This window comes from Styela clava, chromosome 4 (genome assembly GCF_964204865.1).
Source record: "Styela clava chromosome 4, kaStyClav1.hap1.2, whole genome shotgun sequence".
Taxonomy (NCBI): domain Eukaryota; kingdom Metazoa; phylum Chordata; class Ascidiacea; order Stolidobranchia; family Styelidae; genus Styela; species Styela clava.
The window spans coordinates 20,414,598-20,430,471 of record NC_135253.1 but is presented as its reverse complement, the minus strand read 5'-3'; the positions used below and the strand labels follow the sequence as shown (position 1 = coordinate 20,430,471).

General features: G+C 32.4%; 1 protein-coding gene across 1 annotated transcript in view; it reads left to right on the top strand.

The window, feature by feature from the left end:
- LOC120326601 (uncharacterized) overlaps positions 1 to 15,874 on the top strand; it is a 144,184-nt gene that overhangs the window by 109,679 nt on the left and 18,631 nt on the right. The window contains exons 120-142 of the mRNA XM_078111542.1: positions 241 to 379; positions 850 to 1,000; positions 1,363 to 1,537; positions 2,733 to 2,835; positions 3,196 to 3,320; positions 4,056 to 4,192; positions 4,629 to 4,748; positions 5,171 to 5,345; positions 5,970 to 6,034; positions 6,385 to 6,533; positions 7,007 to 7,154; positions 7,894 to 7,964; positions 8,442 to 8,543; positions 9,076 to 9,294; positions 9,689 to 9,866; positions 10,319 to 10,488; positions 10,954 to 11,070; positions 11,442 to 11,531; positions 11,918 to 11,992; positions 13,816 to 13,977; positions 14,551 to 14,676; positions 15,209 to 15,331; positions 15,763 to 15,843. Coding sequence (XP_077967668.1) covers positions 241 to 379; positions 850 to 1,000; positions 1,363 to 1,537; positions 2,733 to 2,835; positions 3,196 to 3,320; positions 4,056 to 4,192; positions 4,629 to 4,748; positions 5,171 to 5,345; positions 5,970 to 6,034; positions 6,385 to 6,533; positions 7,007 to 7,154; positions 7,894 to 7,964; positions 8,442 to 8,543; positions 9,076 to 9,294; positions 9,689 to 9,866; positions 10,319 to 10,488; positions 10,954 to 11,070; positions 11,442 to 11,531; positions 11,918 to 11,992; positions 13,816 to 13,977; positions 14,551 to 14,676; positions 15,209 to 15,331; positions 15,763 to 15,843 — 3,001 coding nt within the window. The remainder of the gene's footprint in view (positions 1 to 240; positions 380 to 849; positions 1,001 to 1,362; positions 1,538 to 2,732; positions 2,836 to 3,195; positions 3,321 to 4,055; positions 4,193 to 4,628; positions 4,749 to 5,170; positions 5,346 to 5,969; positions 6,035 to 6,384; positions 6,534 to 7,006; positions 7,155 to 7,893; positions 7,965 to 8,441; positions 8,544 to 9,075; positions 9,295 to 9,688; positions 9,867 to 10,318; positions 10,489 to 10,953; positions 11,071 to 11,441; positions 11,532 to 11,917; positions 11,993 to 13,815; positions 13,978 to 14,550; positions 14,677 to 15,208; positions 15,332 to 15,762; positions 15,844 to 15,874) is intronic.

The window sequence follows — 15,874 nt, the reverse complement described above, 5'->3', positions numbered from 1 at the left end:
CAATATTATTGGATGTGAATGTGAATTTTTATTTAGTTTTAGACTGTAACACAATATTAGTTGTATTCAATTTACCACACAAAATGAATTAGCCAGATCAAATAGATACTCAAATATGCATTTAAAATTCATGACAATATAAAAAAACAGATTGTAAAGTTAAAATAAACTGAAATAAAATAACCTTTGTATTGTCATCTAATGGTTTTCCTAGTTTCATTTTGTGTTAACTGTGTGCAGATCTTGCGTCACAACGGACTATGATTGTACACCAGCTTGTGGAAGTACAGGAGGAACACTGAATACTGATCTTGGAAAATGTATCTGTGATACAACTGCTGTTCCTGAGGAATTTGAATGCTCCGTTGGATGCATAACTGTAAGCTTATATATACTACTGCTCGCTCTTTCTGGTTATTATTTTATAATGATAAGTCTGTGCAAATGTGCTCTCAATCGTCGTTTTCTCGCAATGTGCGTTCACTGAAATGTTTGCTATACCAGGACAACATATGTGCAAATTTCTTCACTTATTAGACTATTTTTATGTTATTCTATTGCTTCTGAATATTTCTGATTTTGTGAATATGTATTCGTTTAGAAAATAATAGATATAGTCTGTATCACAACTTGAATGTAAATAAATATGAAAATGCAGAATTTGTGTGCCTAGACAAAATTTGTTATAAGGTTTGAAATGTGGTAGTCATGGTATAATGATCTTTTACAACAGTCTGAAGATTGTATACCACAATCTCATATATAATTCTATAATTTTGCATGAAATTCTTTCTTATACATATGCATTTTTTCATTATGACTGTAAATTTTAAAATTTATTCTGCACAGGTCACATCAGTTGTTGATTCTACAACAGCAGATCTCAGAATGACCATCACAACAGTGGCCGATGGTAGTTCAGTCACACAAGTAGTTCCAAATGTTTTCGGACCCATCGGAAGATTTTCTGGAACTGCAACAACCAAGAATGTCCAGACAAGTATGTTTTGTATTAAAATGCATGCTTTAAGTACGATTATGTGGATTTGTTTTCCATACCTGACTTGGACCTGTTTGAGTGCTCTATCTTTGAAATATTTAATCTCCTTGGTTTTAAACTCCATGGGATAAATATCAAAATCCTATCATTACCACCAAATATTTACTAGAGAACTTAAAAAAAACTAGAAATATGGAAGATGACATTGAAACTGTCACCATGTATCCTTAAGCTACTCAGAGTAATTGGCAGTGCTATAATGAATAGTCTGTCTGTCCGCCTTACCGTAACAATTAGAACACCAAAATATTCTTCCACCACACCAATATATATGTATATACTTTAAAATGTTTCGATCACAGCAAGTGCCGGTGTCTATGGAATCCTCCAGACAAGCCAAGAACTAATGCAAAGTGCTATAGACGGTACATTAGTCACAGAAACTAATGACTTGTATGGTTCAAGTAGTAGAAGAAGAAGGGAAGTTTATAATGAAGAAGAAGAACTAAGCATTATGTCATCATACATTGGAAGAAGGTAGAGTGAGACAAAGTCTTTTTTTATATTTCCATTGAATATATGTATTTGTTACATTTAGTTTGTAAATGCAGTTTTTGCATTCTATATATAATATTTTCACATCTTCGTGCATATAAAGATTTGTAAAATGAATGCTTTGTACAAGCATCCACTGACATTTGTGTAGCTGCTATTTTTAAAAAGACTGAAATTGTCCAGATTTAGCATTACCTACACAATTTATTAAACTCAGCGGAATATTGCAAGCATAAGGTTTGAATATAACATGTCTGATGCCAACATAATTAAATCCAATGATGTAATCCAGAGGTTCTCAAACTTTTGTTGTTATTGAGCCTGTGAAGACTGTTATTTACAAAGCCTCGCAAATTTGACACTCGACAAACATTTTGATAAAGTAGTGTCGAAATGTGGCATTTGAGCTCTAATTGAAATAGGGCATTACATATTAGAACTCACGAATTATGATATATGAATTACTGCCTTGCTGAACACTGCCTTGTTGCTGAATTACCGCCACATTTCGTCGAACCATTGTCAAATTTTATTAATGTCATAATTGCTTCTTTGGACAAAAATAGTCAAGTCATATTTTCATAAGTTAATGAATAGCTGGCAATCGTCAAATATATGGGGCTCCTAGGTTTCTCTCATGGAGCCCTGTGGTTCTGTATCGAGCACTTTGAGAACCTATGCTCTAATTTAACTACTTGATTTATTTAATTTCCTGTTTTCAAATATAATATTATCTAAAATTGTGTCCGTTCGTGTTGGATATGCCATAACATCCTATCTTGGATCATATCAGAAAACCTCTCAACAAGAACTTCCCATCTTGAATGCGAAAAATCTTTTAACTTAAAAAACAAAATAAGCACGAAATCATTCCAGTATATACTGAAGCACTGTAGAAGTGTGTGTACCTATATGAAGGTAACTACCGTAATTTTGTTCACCTATTTTACATCAAGTTGTGTGAAGATACTGAAACCAATTGGCAGGGGGTATATTCACTTGGCTAACACAGACAGTCCCCGGACTCGTAATAGAACTAAAATAAGGGAAGGCGGAATAAAATTATGGCAAACTACCCTAACCTGGTACACACACTATGGCAGTACCTATATTAATGGTATTGATACAAATTTCTCCATGTTAAACACTAACATATCTCGCTATTTTTCTCTTTCAGACTTCTACAAACAACTTCTAATTCAACTGACGCTGCAACGACTGTGGTTACAACATCAACACCTGCCCTTCCTATCATTCCAAATGCTCTAGTTTGCATGCAGGTACTGATTATTGTGTTTATATGCTTTGATGCTAACTCATGATAAAATATCTTAATTGTCTCTCTATACGAAGCTTAACTTCGCATAAATTTAATAATGTGTCATTCAATATTCCTTACATGACTATTCTTTAACTAACCCACATAACGATTCATTATGGCCCGCCAAACTTGATTGAAATATTATTTTTCCTTTGCGCCATTACAGTTTGAGCACACGTATATTCATATATACCAGTAGTTTAATTATATGCGCCCTTTCGAGTGCTCCCCTGTGAATATTTCTCCTGTTCCAATTTTGGCCCCGGTCAATCAACATCGGGAACCACTACTTCAATTTATCAATCATTTGTTGTCACAGACCAACGAAATGTTGATGTTTGGAATTCAAATCAACGCAGCCAACAGAACATTATCAAACTATCCTGTTTATGTCCTCAACCATTTGTACAACAGCAACCCTTTATTTGATTATGGAGCTTTCAGGTATGTGTTGTGTTGTGAAATATTTGAGCTTTAGATATCCATTTAACATTATGGCCTACATATTTATCCTGGGGGGAAAGACGATAAGACATTGTAATCATATGGCAAACTACGATTACCAGCTCATGTTGGGTATGGATTAGATTAGATTAGAAGCATGGACTTGGTGGAAGTCTTAACCGACCAGCAGTTAGGTGAACCACCCTTCAGTTTATATTTTACTATTAAAGTTTGTGCGAGATAGCTTAATTATAGTAGGACTATCTAATTTATTTTATTTAAAAAATAATCTATGAACATGTCGGACTTAACTATGTTGGTGCCACACTTTAATTATAGATATTGGTTCCAAGCACTTGCCCACCATCTCACTCAGGGCTCAACAACTTAATAATAAATACAAGTATAAGTTTATTTCGAATCCATAATCAGCATAATAGGCAATATAATGATTGATAAAAAATACATAAGTGAAACTGATCATGAAATCAGGAGTGCAAGCAAAACCCCAGATAAGGTTCAAAACGTACAGAATAGAAGCTAAGAGGGTTTGCCAAGAAGAAGTGATACATGTTCACTCACCTAAAATTATTAAATTAATTCACACACATGATTCCAGTTATCCAGATCCATATTATCTCAATACAGATCAGTAAATACTTGTCTAGGTCTTCGGGAAATTTTTCCTTGAATAAAATTATAATTCTCTTCCAAATAAAATTCTTATATTTACAGACAACTGAGAGAATACCTGATTTCATCAAATCTTGACATCAAGAATTTCGCTCACATTTTCACTGAATCTGGCATCTATGTTTTTGCTGACTCACAAAATCCAGAACAACAGATTATTGTCAATGTACTTGAACAAGGTAGGCTATGCTCTTACTGATATCGTCATAGTTCCAGTGGGTCTGCACATCACTCTTTCTAAGCAGTGTAGCATACGATTTCTCCGAAAAAAATAGTTTTCTTTATATGTCAATATGAAGGGCTTATGATCTCATACAAAGATTACTTAGATGAATCTAAAATTTCAAGAACCATTAAAAGATTAAAAGTGTTATTGACATCTGATACCCAGAAGTTTAATAGAAGTTGACCAACCTAACCAATTCTCAAGTAGTTCAGTGATGTTTTGGCTAAAATGAAGTTTTTGGTTGTTTGATGAGGCCACTATCATATAAATCTCTGCAAAGAGAATCACTCATAACTTTTTAATAATGTGATATGATGTGTGTTATTGACTCTTACAATATTAAAATATTTCCCTTATTTCTATATAGTATACATTTTCTATTCACACAGGCCTTCTATGTGATGAGACAAAATCAGCAATTTATCCAGCAACTACAACAACATTCTCAACTCTTGGTGTGGCTAAATCTGCTCCACCAAATCTGGCTCCTGATTGGGCAGTGATTATAGGTAATTTAATTCAAATTTTACATCAAGCAAATGCAATTATACATGGAATATAAAAGATCATGAATTTGAATTGAATGTATATCTATATCATATATCATTTATTTTATTAAGTGACACCCATAATTTAATGGCAGAAATGGTAACTCGTACAGTTAACAGGCTAAGTAAAGAAATAAAATGTGAATTAATCAATCTTACAGAAGGCTCTATAACTGATTCTAAGCTAGTTAAATCATCGTTTTAACCTAGGATCATTACTCTATACCTGCAGAATTGTTAGGCCGCAGTTGTAAGTCATTTTATGCAGATTATATAGTCAAAAAGCTCACTTACATATCTATTATAGTACTAACAACATTGTGCTATCTCTTTTTTCTTTTCACTTTTGTTTGTTAATTTACAATCTTTATAATTTATTTCAGCATTCATGGCCCTCTGTCTCTTTTTGGTTCTTGCCTTGTTTATCGCTGTACTGGTTTGGAGGCCAAGAGATGCTGGAATATACCCAATGAGATTATGGAATCCCAAGTACAGAAGTCTAGGTGAACCATACATACCCCCTTACAAGATGCCTTATGCTTTGGAAGACGATAGAAGGTAATTTAAATGTACACAGATATTAATTTGCTCTACTACAATTGATTATTACCGCTTGAACATACGGTACGCAAAATCTGTTCAAGAAAACTACCGGTATATAATTTATCAATGTTTTGGGTTTATATTTAAAGATTTAAGTCTAAAGTTGAAAATGGATTATTTAGTGAAGGAAGCATAGGATTATTTTCTAAAATCTCGGAAAAACGAAAACGGCAAGACAGTATAAGCATAAGGCAAACGATGGCTTTTCATCCTGAGCCTGTCCACATCTGATATGGGAAACAGTCAATCAGTTATTTATTTCAGATGCATAGACTTGGTTCATTTTGTGAGATAAGACCCTGCTACCACCGAGAGCAATCGAAGTTGTTGCTGTGACAATAATCAAGCTTCGGAATCTTTGTCTTAATACTACAAATCATAATTAATATTTAAAATGAATAAAGATTTTTATTAAGGAAAGCCTAGATCATTTTTTTTTCTTTTGTCAACAAGAATGTGCGATATATGTATCATCATATATGGAATTGTATATTTTGTTATCAGACCCTGTTCCCACTAATAGCAATTGTCAATGATATGATACTCTTTCTTAATACTATTTATTATTATTTTTATCAGAAAGGGCCTTGGGTACGTCAGAGACAGGGGAGAAGCAGAAGGTGCTGAAGCCACTGTTATTAAAGGTTAGGGATATATTTTATATTTTTATTTCATTGGCATCTTGAGGAATTTGAACCTGTAATGGAAGGGAACCCAATTGTAAAACGTCTCATCAATGAGTCAACCGACACTTATATTTTGGTAAAATAAAACCTGTAAGCATTTTTTTGGAAGCAATTCTCAAGCTTTCATCTTGAACAAGGCTTTGTCAAAATAGATGAGCTGCTATTTTTAAAAGAACTGGAATCTATTTGATCATTGGAGTATTGCAGTTAAATATGAAAGATTTGGCTTGGACCCACTGGATCAATTGAAAGGTATATTGTAGTCAATGTCAGCATGAGTAAATTCATTCTTTCAACATATTTTGCAGACGAAAGCCTCCTTGAAGACTTCAATGTAAAAACACTCTATGATAAATTAGAAGATCAGAATTTGTATCTGGCGTCCCAGCTCACTAAGCATCAAGATGAATTGAGAGGATTTTATGAGAGAATCAACAATCAAACTGAGGGATTAAAAGTAAGATTTTTAAATAATTTTTGATATTTATCAGCATAGATTGCACCAGCCTAACCCTCAATTCTTTCTCAATGGAATAAAAATACCATACCATTCAATTCAGTCCTGCTGCACACTAAAACCAATGTATTTTTTTGTTAGTGTGCAGCAGTACTCTTGAATTGCATATACTTCTAATAATCTTGCAATAAATTTTTGTCAATAGTCTACCACTAATTTGAAAGATATAATATTTTGATTTTGTATAGGCTTACTCGATTCAGAAATAATGGTAATCATGAGTTTTAGTGAGGCAAACCAAAATTCGAATCTTCGTTTTTTCTTTTGTGTATATTAAGCTGTATATTATTTGATTACTAAGCTATCATATGACGTACATAAAAAATTAATTATTATTATTATTTCAAAACAACATATCATAGTTTCGATCCCCATTTATATTAATTCCTCCAAAATCACTTTCTCTTGTTCAGACAATGCTTCATAATCTGGATGTGTCTCGGTTAGAAGCAGCAGAAAGAGATCGTAGTATATTTGCCACTGGCACAGATGATGCTGGGCCGACTATTGTGAATGCTTCTGTCCAAATGAGTAAACCTGGCAGAGACATCAGACTTGCAGGTTTGTAAACCTGATAAAATTGACTTTTCTCTGAATATGTTACCTTTATTTGGCATTTGGCATCCAAATTGGTAACCTTGTCTTTCTGAGGCTAAATTTAGTCTCTCTGTCATATTTTTATGGCTTGCTGCAATGACTATTAGTTTTGAAGTAATTTAATTCTCATATTAATGGAGTGGGTACCCCCGTAGTATGTGTACCAGGACACATAACCTCATATATTTTATTTTATTGAGTCATAAACTAATTTCACGTCATGTCATGAGTGAGTTTTAGTCCATGAGTCGTTAGCATTTGCAAGCTATTATTACCCGTTTCTTACATTCTCCTTTCCTTAGTTTAGTAATTTCACCATTTCCCACAGTATAGGTTCTTTATATAATATAACATATTTATACATCACTTCTGGAGCGCCAGAAGTGTTTTTCTATAAACCAAGTGCTTGTTATATCAGTGAATTAAGGCACACTTGCTGACTTTATCGTTTTAATTGATTGGATTGAACTGTCTACAAACATATTTCAGTTAGAAAAGAGACGTTTTATTTAGTTTTTAAAAGTATTTTATGAACAATATTGGAACTAGAGCACAGACTTTATTTTCAGTTGGGCTCAATGTTGATGTTTAATCTTATAATGTGTTAAAGTCGTTTACTTTAGGGTGAACATTTTGTCCTTCTCTTGAACAAATGATGTCAAACTTATTCAGGCTGTTTTTAAATGTTTTATATATTTATTAGGAAGTTCCAGTAGAGAGAAGGAACTTATGTTGGCTGTTCATGATCTCATTGAGAAACTCAATAAAGGAAAGGTAGGATAACAATGTGGTCGCTCATACTTGCTTTAATCATGTGAACCATTATTACTTTTTTTTAATATATCTTAAGTCTGTTTTCGGAACAAAGTTCTATACAAACGAATACCTGATATAGTGAGGCTACTATACTTGAAAAAATTAGAATATTGTAGCCTTGTATGCTTACACAGTTAGCCTACCACTTAGACCACTCTCTAAATTTATATAAATTATTTTTAATTCGAAATGAGCATTTACTGTGTGTATGTAAAGCTTTCTTATCTTTTCTAATCCTTATTAAGGGTATTAAATTCTTTTTATCTTTATTTTCTGCTGCATATACTATGAAATATACCTTGAAACTCACAAATACACAAAAAAGGTGTGCAATAGAAAATTTCTGTAATCAAGAACAATGAGTGACGTTATGAAAGCAATTGTAGTAATACAGCATCATTTTTTTTACATAATTTCACTCAATTTATACTGCAGGTACCAATATCTGATGACATGCTACAAGATGCAAGAAAGAGATGGCAAGGTAAAGGTGGATCTAGTGTGGATGCATATGCACAAATTGCAAAAGCTACACACGTAAGATAAGATTTACTTTCGATTTATCTAGAATACAATACATGGAATAATGTATGAGCAGTCATACTAAACTTGTACATTTGTCATAAAAACTTGCTGAAAAAAAGATTTCCAAATTTTACTCAGCATTGAGAAATGTCAGATGATTGGAAAATACTTGCAGCATCAATAAGTTCTAGCAACATTCCCAGAAGATTTACAGTAATCCTTAAATGCAGCATATTTTAGTTTCCCAAATATACAGCAAATATTACGGATTTGGCACTGCCCTTGTATTATTTAAAAAACTCACTACTAAGATTATTGAAGTGCAGAATTAAATCAATGTTTTGTGTTTTTTACTGCTTTGATTTGACTTGAATGTGGCACATCGTGCTGAGCATTAGAAATACGCCTGCCACTGCATCACCGATCACACTGTTCTGCATCAACTTTTCATTCCCCGGGATAAATATTAAAATCCCATCGTAGCCATCATATAATCTAATTACTGTTCATCAAAGATTTTAATATTTTAACATCAATATTGCAGTTGACATCCGGCACAGAAGCATTCAAGGCACAAGGTCAAGCAGATTTATTGAAAAGTCAGCATATTGAAAGACTTGACTTGAACAAGAGCTTACTGGAAGATGAGAAACAAGCTCTGGATGATTTAGCTAAACAACATGATCAAAAACATGAAAAGACTTTAGATAAACTTGCACAAAAATTGGCTTTCAAATTAGAAGGAGAGTTATCTGAAAAAGAGGTCAGTTGGAAGTCACATGTGAATAAAAAAATATTGTATTCGTTTTGTTTCCTGCATCAGCCACTTATGCATAAATTTTTTCTGTTCCCTGAAAGTGGTGGTTTCATTCTGTTTGCAGAAGAGAATTATTTTGTACTCTATCTGAAGACCCATGATACCAATATAGTTTGAAATGTGCACTGGTAACAATTGAAAGTTCATATATTTCAAGGGCTCCCTGCGGAATGAAATCATTATAAAATCACATTATGAACCTGAAATATATGTGTAACCTTTGCTATTTAACTAAGCAATCTTGTAATTGTATGAAATAGCTGCAACATATTCCAAAGAAACACATAAATTATAGTGTCATATCAAAAAATTTATTCTGATTGAGTTCTCACTGTTGCAGGTGAACGCTATAATGGAAGCTCATGAGAAAGATTTAGAATCTGCGTTGAATGCAATGGCAAATGAAAGAGAGAGACAAATGAGAGAACTCAGAGAACAACTTGCTGCTAAGAGAAAAGAGAGAGAAAGGCAATTAAATAATGTTCACAAAGAACAATGCAATAATGCTGGAGTGCCAGGTGAACTTAAAGTTTATTGCTTAATATACTTAATATATGACTTCGTTAAATTTTGAATAATCTTTTATTTTACCAAATCCTATCTCCTATCTAAGATGTTGTTATACCATCAATCGAAGCTAAGCTTTCTTTTTTCCAAGTTGTGATTTGGAAATGGAGCGCCACTATGGTCTTTTAATATTGTTCTAATTTTACAACTACAACTATTTTTGAAAGCTGGCATTGTAACTTTTTCTTTTTATTATTCGTTTATACGATGCATTGAAAAATCACAACCATAGTTCTGTACCAATTTTACAATTGAACCAGTTCTACAATTGAACCAGGATCATGAGAGTAGTATTGTTTTAATATAGCCACCTCAATCAAATAGCTGAACCTAGCAGCTAAGACTCGCACAAGCCTGTTTGTCTTCCACAAAACATGATTGAATTTCTTTTTATATTTTCTAGAGTTTGAAGGCGAAGAGAAAGATGCCAATGATCTGGAACTTACTGAAAAAGAATTGGAAGAAGCCCTGGCCTCAGAGAGAGCAGCAAATGCACGAGAGAATGAAAAGATTGACATGGAACTGAATGGAGATGAGAGAAATCAACTTTCTAGCACTGTGGATGATGCTCTTGTAAGTGAACATGATGAATAATAAAGTATTATTGATCGATTTTTTCTCCTTTTGCCTATAGCAGTAGTAGTTTGGAAAGGTAAGAAGTGACATCCTTTAGATTTTACAGACATCAACCTATTTACTTCATTCACGTCCTGATCAAACATTATCTTCGTAAATATAAGTTTTATTTTTCCAAGTGTTTTGACATTTCTTCAAGTATACTATTTTAATGTTTACATATTGCATGCATTTCGGAAAGAAATTTTTTTACCAAAAAATTATGGCGGTTGTAAGTTTTTTTTTACCCTAATTTGAGTCATGCTACTGTACTTTTTCCATATTCTGTATTTTATGAACATAGTTATACTTCTTAGCATTCTCAAATTTTTCAGATGGTTAAGGTGACATTGCTAGATTTATTTTTGCCTACCGGTAATTTTCCTAATTCATATTTTATTATTCTATCATTAATTTTTTTAGGACTCACTTGTAGAAAGTGGATTGATCACAGATGAAGTTCGTGAAATGATCAAAAAACAGAAACTTGACAGAGAACAAGCTTTGAAAGAGAAAATGGACAAGAAAAGAAACACACAGGTTATTTTTTGCCACATCTCACATCAAATATTTCATATAGTGCCAAGTTTAATTCATGTAATTTTATGTTCCTAAAAAGATATAGTCCTCTGTTGTGAGGTTCATTAAATAAATAAGTCCCCATTACCTTATTTCTCTCAGAAAGTTTTGGTGGATCTTTTACCTCTCCCCCGAGATAAATATGTAAATCCTATCCTATCCTAGTGCTCAAAGTATATATATATATTATCACTTTAAAGTTAAAATAATGCTTTTTATTATCTTTATTTAAGTATGTTTTGTCAAATTGTTGATTCAACTGAACAATATAACTCTGGATAGGCTACCTATTACTAAATATATTTATGTGAATAATAACATGGTATTTTTAGATGAGTGCAATGAAACGTAAAATGGCTGAAAGAAAAAAAAGAAGAATGCAGGAACTCAAAGATAAACAAGAAAAAGAAAAATTGGAGTTTGTAAGTTTTTATGGAATTTTGTTAATTTATCAGCTTCCACTTTATGACTTTGTAATCTCCCTAAGTCTAAAAAGTTCAAAAGCTGTTATCATTAACAATATCATTATGTTTGTTAATTTAAGTGCACTATGGACCCCAACCAATGGTAATTTATATTAAAGAATATTTAACCTAATACCTGTGAAGAAGTAATGCAACACTATACTTGCAGTGCTACATTATAGAGTAAGCGATTTGAGCGTTTTCTGAAAAACAAAGCAGTTCATTGGCCAAAGCATGTGTATGCAATCAAAAAGTCTATTTTACACCCACATAGACATAGATACCCACTAATTCATGATCTAATTTCACCATTAAAAAATTCCTCACATTTTAACTATTTACAGCCTTTGTCAAATGTTTCTGATGATATTGTGTTTGAAAATACTAACAATACTACTACTAACATACAAAAGAATAAGGTATCTCTAAGCTGCACATCTGTGCTTTAAAATTTGCAAAATGTGTGCTTTAAGAAGATAAAAATCATGCATGGACTTGCTCTCAAATGCAAATTTTTTCATCGTGTTATAGAAATAAATATTGCATGAATGAGTTCATATAGATTTTTTATTCTGATTTGCTTTGCTGTGCTTCATATGATTAGAGAGTGCTAGTGAATACCATTTCTTTATTTAGTTGTAATAATACCTTAAAACATATCCACAATGGCTTCAAATCTATGGTATCTGTGGTGATTTGTGTCTTAAAATCTAGCAACGCATTTGACGACCCTAACATTTGACCCTGCTGATGTATACTGTTTGTCGTTTAATAGCATGGGGCTTGTATTGAGACTCTTAGTTGACATTTGAGCTAATAAAAGCGTAGTGTATAAGCCTATTTATTTCTGTGTTAGATTCATCACAGTACCAGAGCCAAAGTTTGGCTTGTATTTAAACTTCCTAACATTAGGAGTCAAAATTCTGAATACGTCCAAATTAAAATTTTATACTTTCAATAGTGATGATAGCAATTAGCATTCTGTACAGAAACTCAAGTTTACTTAGCGTTCTTAACAGTATAGTAAAAATGTCTTGCATACTTCTGAGTCGGAGTCAAAGTCCGAATTTTTTGTTTATTGCAATTTGCATTCATGAAACTGGTCAACTTATTCTGATATATGAGAAGCTGGGATTTGACTTTTTTTTTGTTATTCACCTGGTTCTTCCACTTATCTGTTTATATTACAAAATTTTGACTTTTAGTTTGATATACACTTTTCCCTTTTTTGCTTTGATCTAGATGTGCTTTGCATACAAATAGAAGCTGCTTTTATTGTGCTGTTAGTATCTGAGGTACCAGTTTAAAAGAAGACGGTGGTATTTGATTTTTTTTGCTGCTAAATCGCTTAACATGATGATTTTTAAGTTTATTGTTTCATTTGAAATGTTTGAATTGAAAATCAGAATATCATTGAGCATGATTTAGAATCATGAATAAGCTTTACTTTAATCTTTGAGTATTATTAAGGTAAAGATAATCGAATATCTTGTTTAGATACTTTTACCAACAGCATATCATGCTCTGTTACTTTTAAACTGTTAGATTTTTTGATTCGCTATGTCTGAAAAACAGTTTAAATCATGTGAGCAGCAAGCAATTGGGCTTTTTCTTCTTTTTTAGCCATCTTTTCTTGCTTTAAATTAGTATGTGACAATATTTGTTTTTACAATGTTATAGTTTGGTTTAATTTATATTTTTGATTAATATTTCATCCTGAAAATCCCATTTAAATACCGATAATAATATTATCTGTGTTTTCCCATTAATTTTTTGACATGTGATGATTTTGACTATATCAAAATTATTACAATAATTAATTGATCCATCTAACGTGGCCTAAATATAGAATCGAGAAGATGTGTAAGCAGGTTGCCCTTTTTAACATTATCAATCTTTGCAGAATTCTTTCATTTGTCAACATCTGCACTTTACAAGCGTACTTCACCTTTTCTTTCCATGAAAACCTTCACAATTTCTAACAGTATCATGATTTTTATTAGAGTTCTGTTCTTTCTCATCCATATTTCTTATAACTTATTAAACATAACTAGATTCATCAAGTGCTTTTTGCTTCAACTGATTTAATCATTTTAAAGGTAGCTAACTTTAAGTGATGTAGGAAACTGCATGTCTTATATTGTAAATAAAAAGCAACCATTATTTGCGTATGCAGCTGACAACATTTTCAAAAGATGATAATAGCTTTATGACAGTTTTTGAATTTGTTCCTATTTTTCAGGGTGTCACTCCAGAGCTTGAAGCTCGCCATGCAGCAGAAGTTTCAGCATTGGTTGCTGATCTGGATGCGGAAGCAGCTCAAATGGAAGAACAAGTTTCTAAATCAATAGAAAATGAGCATAAACAGGCATTACAAGAATTACATAAAGAAATCCTTGGAGAGGTTGGTACAACAAGGAATTGTATTAGTGATCTTAAGTGATTTGATAGTTTGCTGCAAACTAACCTAAATATATTTCTGTAACATTTCCTTTGACCAACGTCAGATTTTCTCAGACCGGCACAAAAGAATAGAAGAAGGATAAGTAGTTATTCCCGTATTATTTTGTATATTGGATACACACCTGATGTGTCTGGTTAGACAAAAGTGAGAAACCGTGATGTCTGAACTGCCTACCTGAATGATTTAGTAACTGGCATGACAATTTTTTCTCTGATGAATGAAGTTGGCTGTTTGAGACTAACTGACTTCTTGTAGCCTTGCCACTATAATCATTGCAATAAATAGGATATGATTTACATATTTATCCTGAGGTAGAGAAATGGCGATATGACAGCTTAGTCATATGGCGAACCATGGCATCTTGTTTAGTAACCAGTTCATGTTGGGTATAGGATTAGTTAACCAGTTATTTTTATTCGGAAGCATGGACTTAATATAACAATAATCAAACTGTTAGAATAGATTCTTTCATTTCACTTTTTTTCCTGATGACGTTGTTTATTTTTTATTCAGCTATCAAGCAAGCACTCACTCGATGCGGTTGCACAACAAGAACTTCTGGATAAATACAGAAGAGAAGCAGAAAACTTCCAACATGTTATGGATTTGAGGAAAAATCAACAACAGCAACAATTGAAGGTATGATTCATTTATTATTGAGCAACGTTTATATAGCAGTCACTCGCAGCTTCTATCTTACTGAGGTTTGAAAAAAATAACAGTTAATATAATTGATATATGGGGCAATTTATGTTAAAAAATTTCTATCACAGTTCTAATTATGCTTTGCTGGTTCAAGAGTTTGAATCCTGTAAAAGATTATAGTCTGCATTGAGGATTGCTTGACTCTTCTCCGTAATAGGGTGATTGACATAACCACTGGCTGATGACAACTTCCTCTGCCATTAAGTCAATACATCAGAAATTTGTTTACTATTACAACACCCAACAAGGACTGGTTGGTTTTTGGATTGGTTTATCAGCATACCCTTTAACTATTGGTTTATCTAGTAAGATTTAATATAGAGAGCACTGTTAAAAAAAATTTTGGTAATTATATTAGCTGTTATTAAGGAAAGACCTTTTATACATTTTCTCATGTATGGTGCTGCCAGATATTTGGATAACATAGTCAAATCGCATGGAATAAAGATACATCTGTATTTTTCAGGCAAGACTTGCTGCAAAGAGAGCTCGCAAAGCAGCAGAAGCTTTGAGAAAGGCAGAAGAAAGAGGTGAAAAACATCTTGAAAATGAAGAGAAATTAAGACTGGAAAAATTGAAGCAATATCAGGTGAGGCAACCGAGAAATTGCCCCAGTTTTAAATTAGTTAATTTTGTAACTTCTTTACTAAACAAATTTCTTTGTAAACACCCAAGATTTTAATAGTATGGATATGTGGAATTAATTTCAAAGCATCATTACACTATGATGACCTCTTTGATTTTCAAAGCCCATGCATCTGAAATGATTATTTCTGCACTTGACTTTGATAAGTAACTAATTGAGAACATATGATTCAATTTATGAATAATTTTTCAGTTTGGTTTTTTCTCTCTTCAAATTAACTATGAAATAGGCTTACCCATATAATGATCAGATTGAGATATGATAAAATCATAGCGAAAAATTGAGTCAGCTTATCATATTATATTCTCAAGTATTGACATCAGCTATATATATATATTCATTTGTAAAATCTATCATCGATTTGTTAATAAAAGGAGGAAGAACAAAAGAGACTCGATGAAGAGGATGGCCTTGTTATTCCTGAAATAAAACCTGAGGAAAATTATGAAGAACAGGTCAGAATGTATTACTTTATTTTCTCTAATC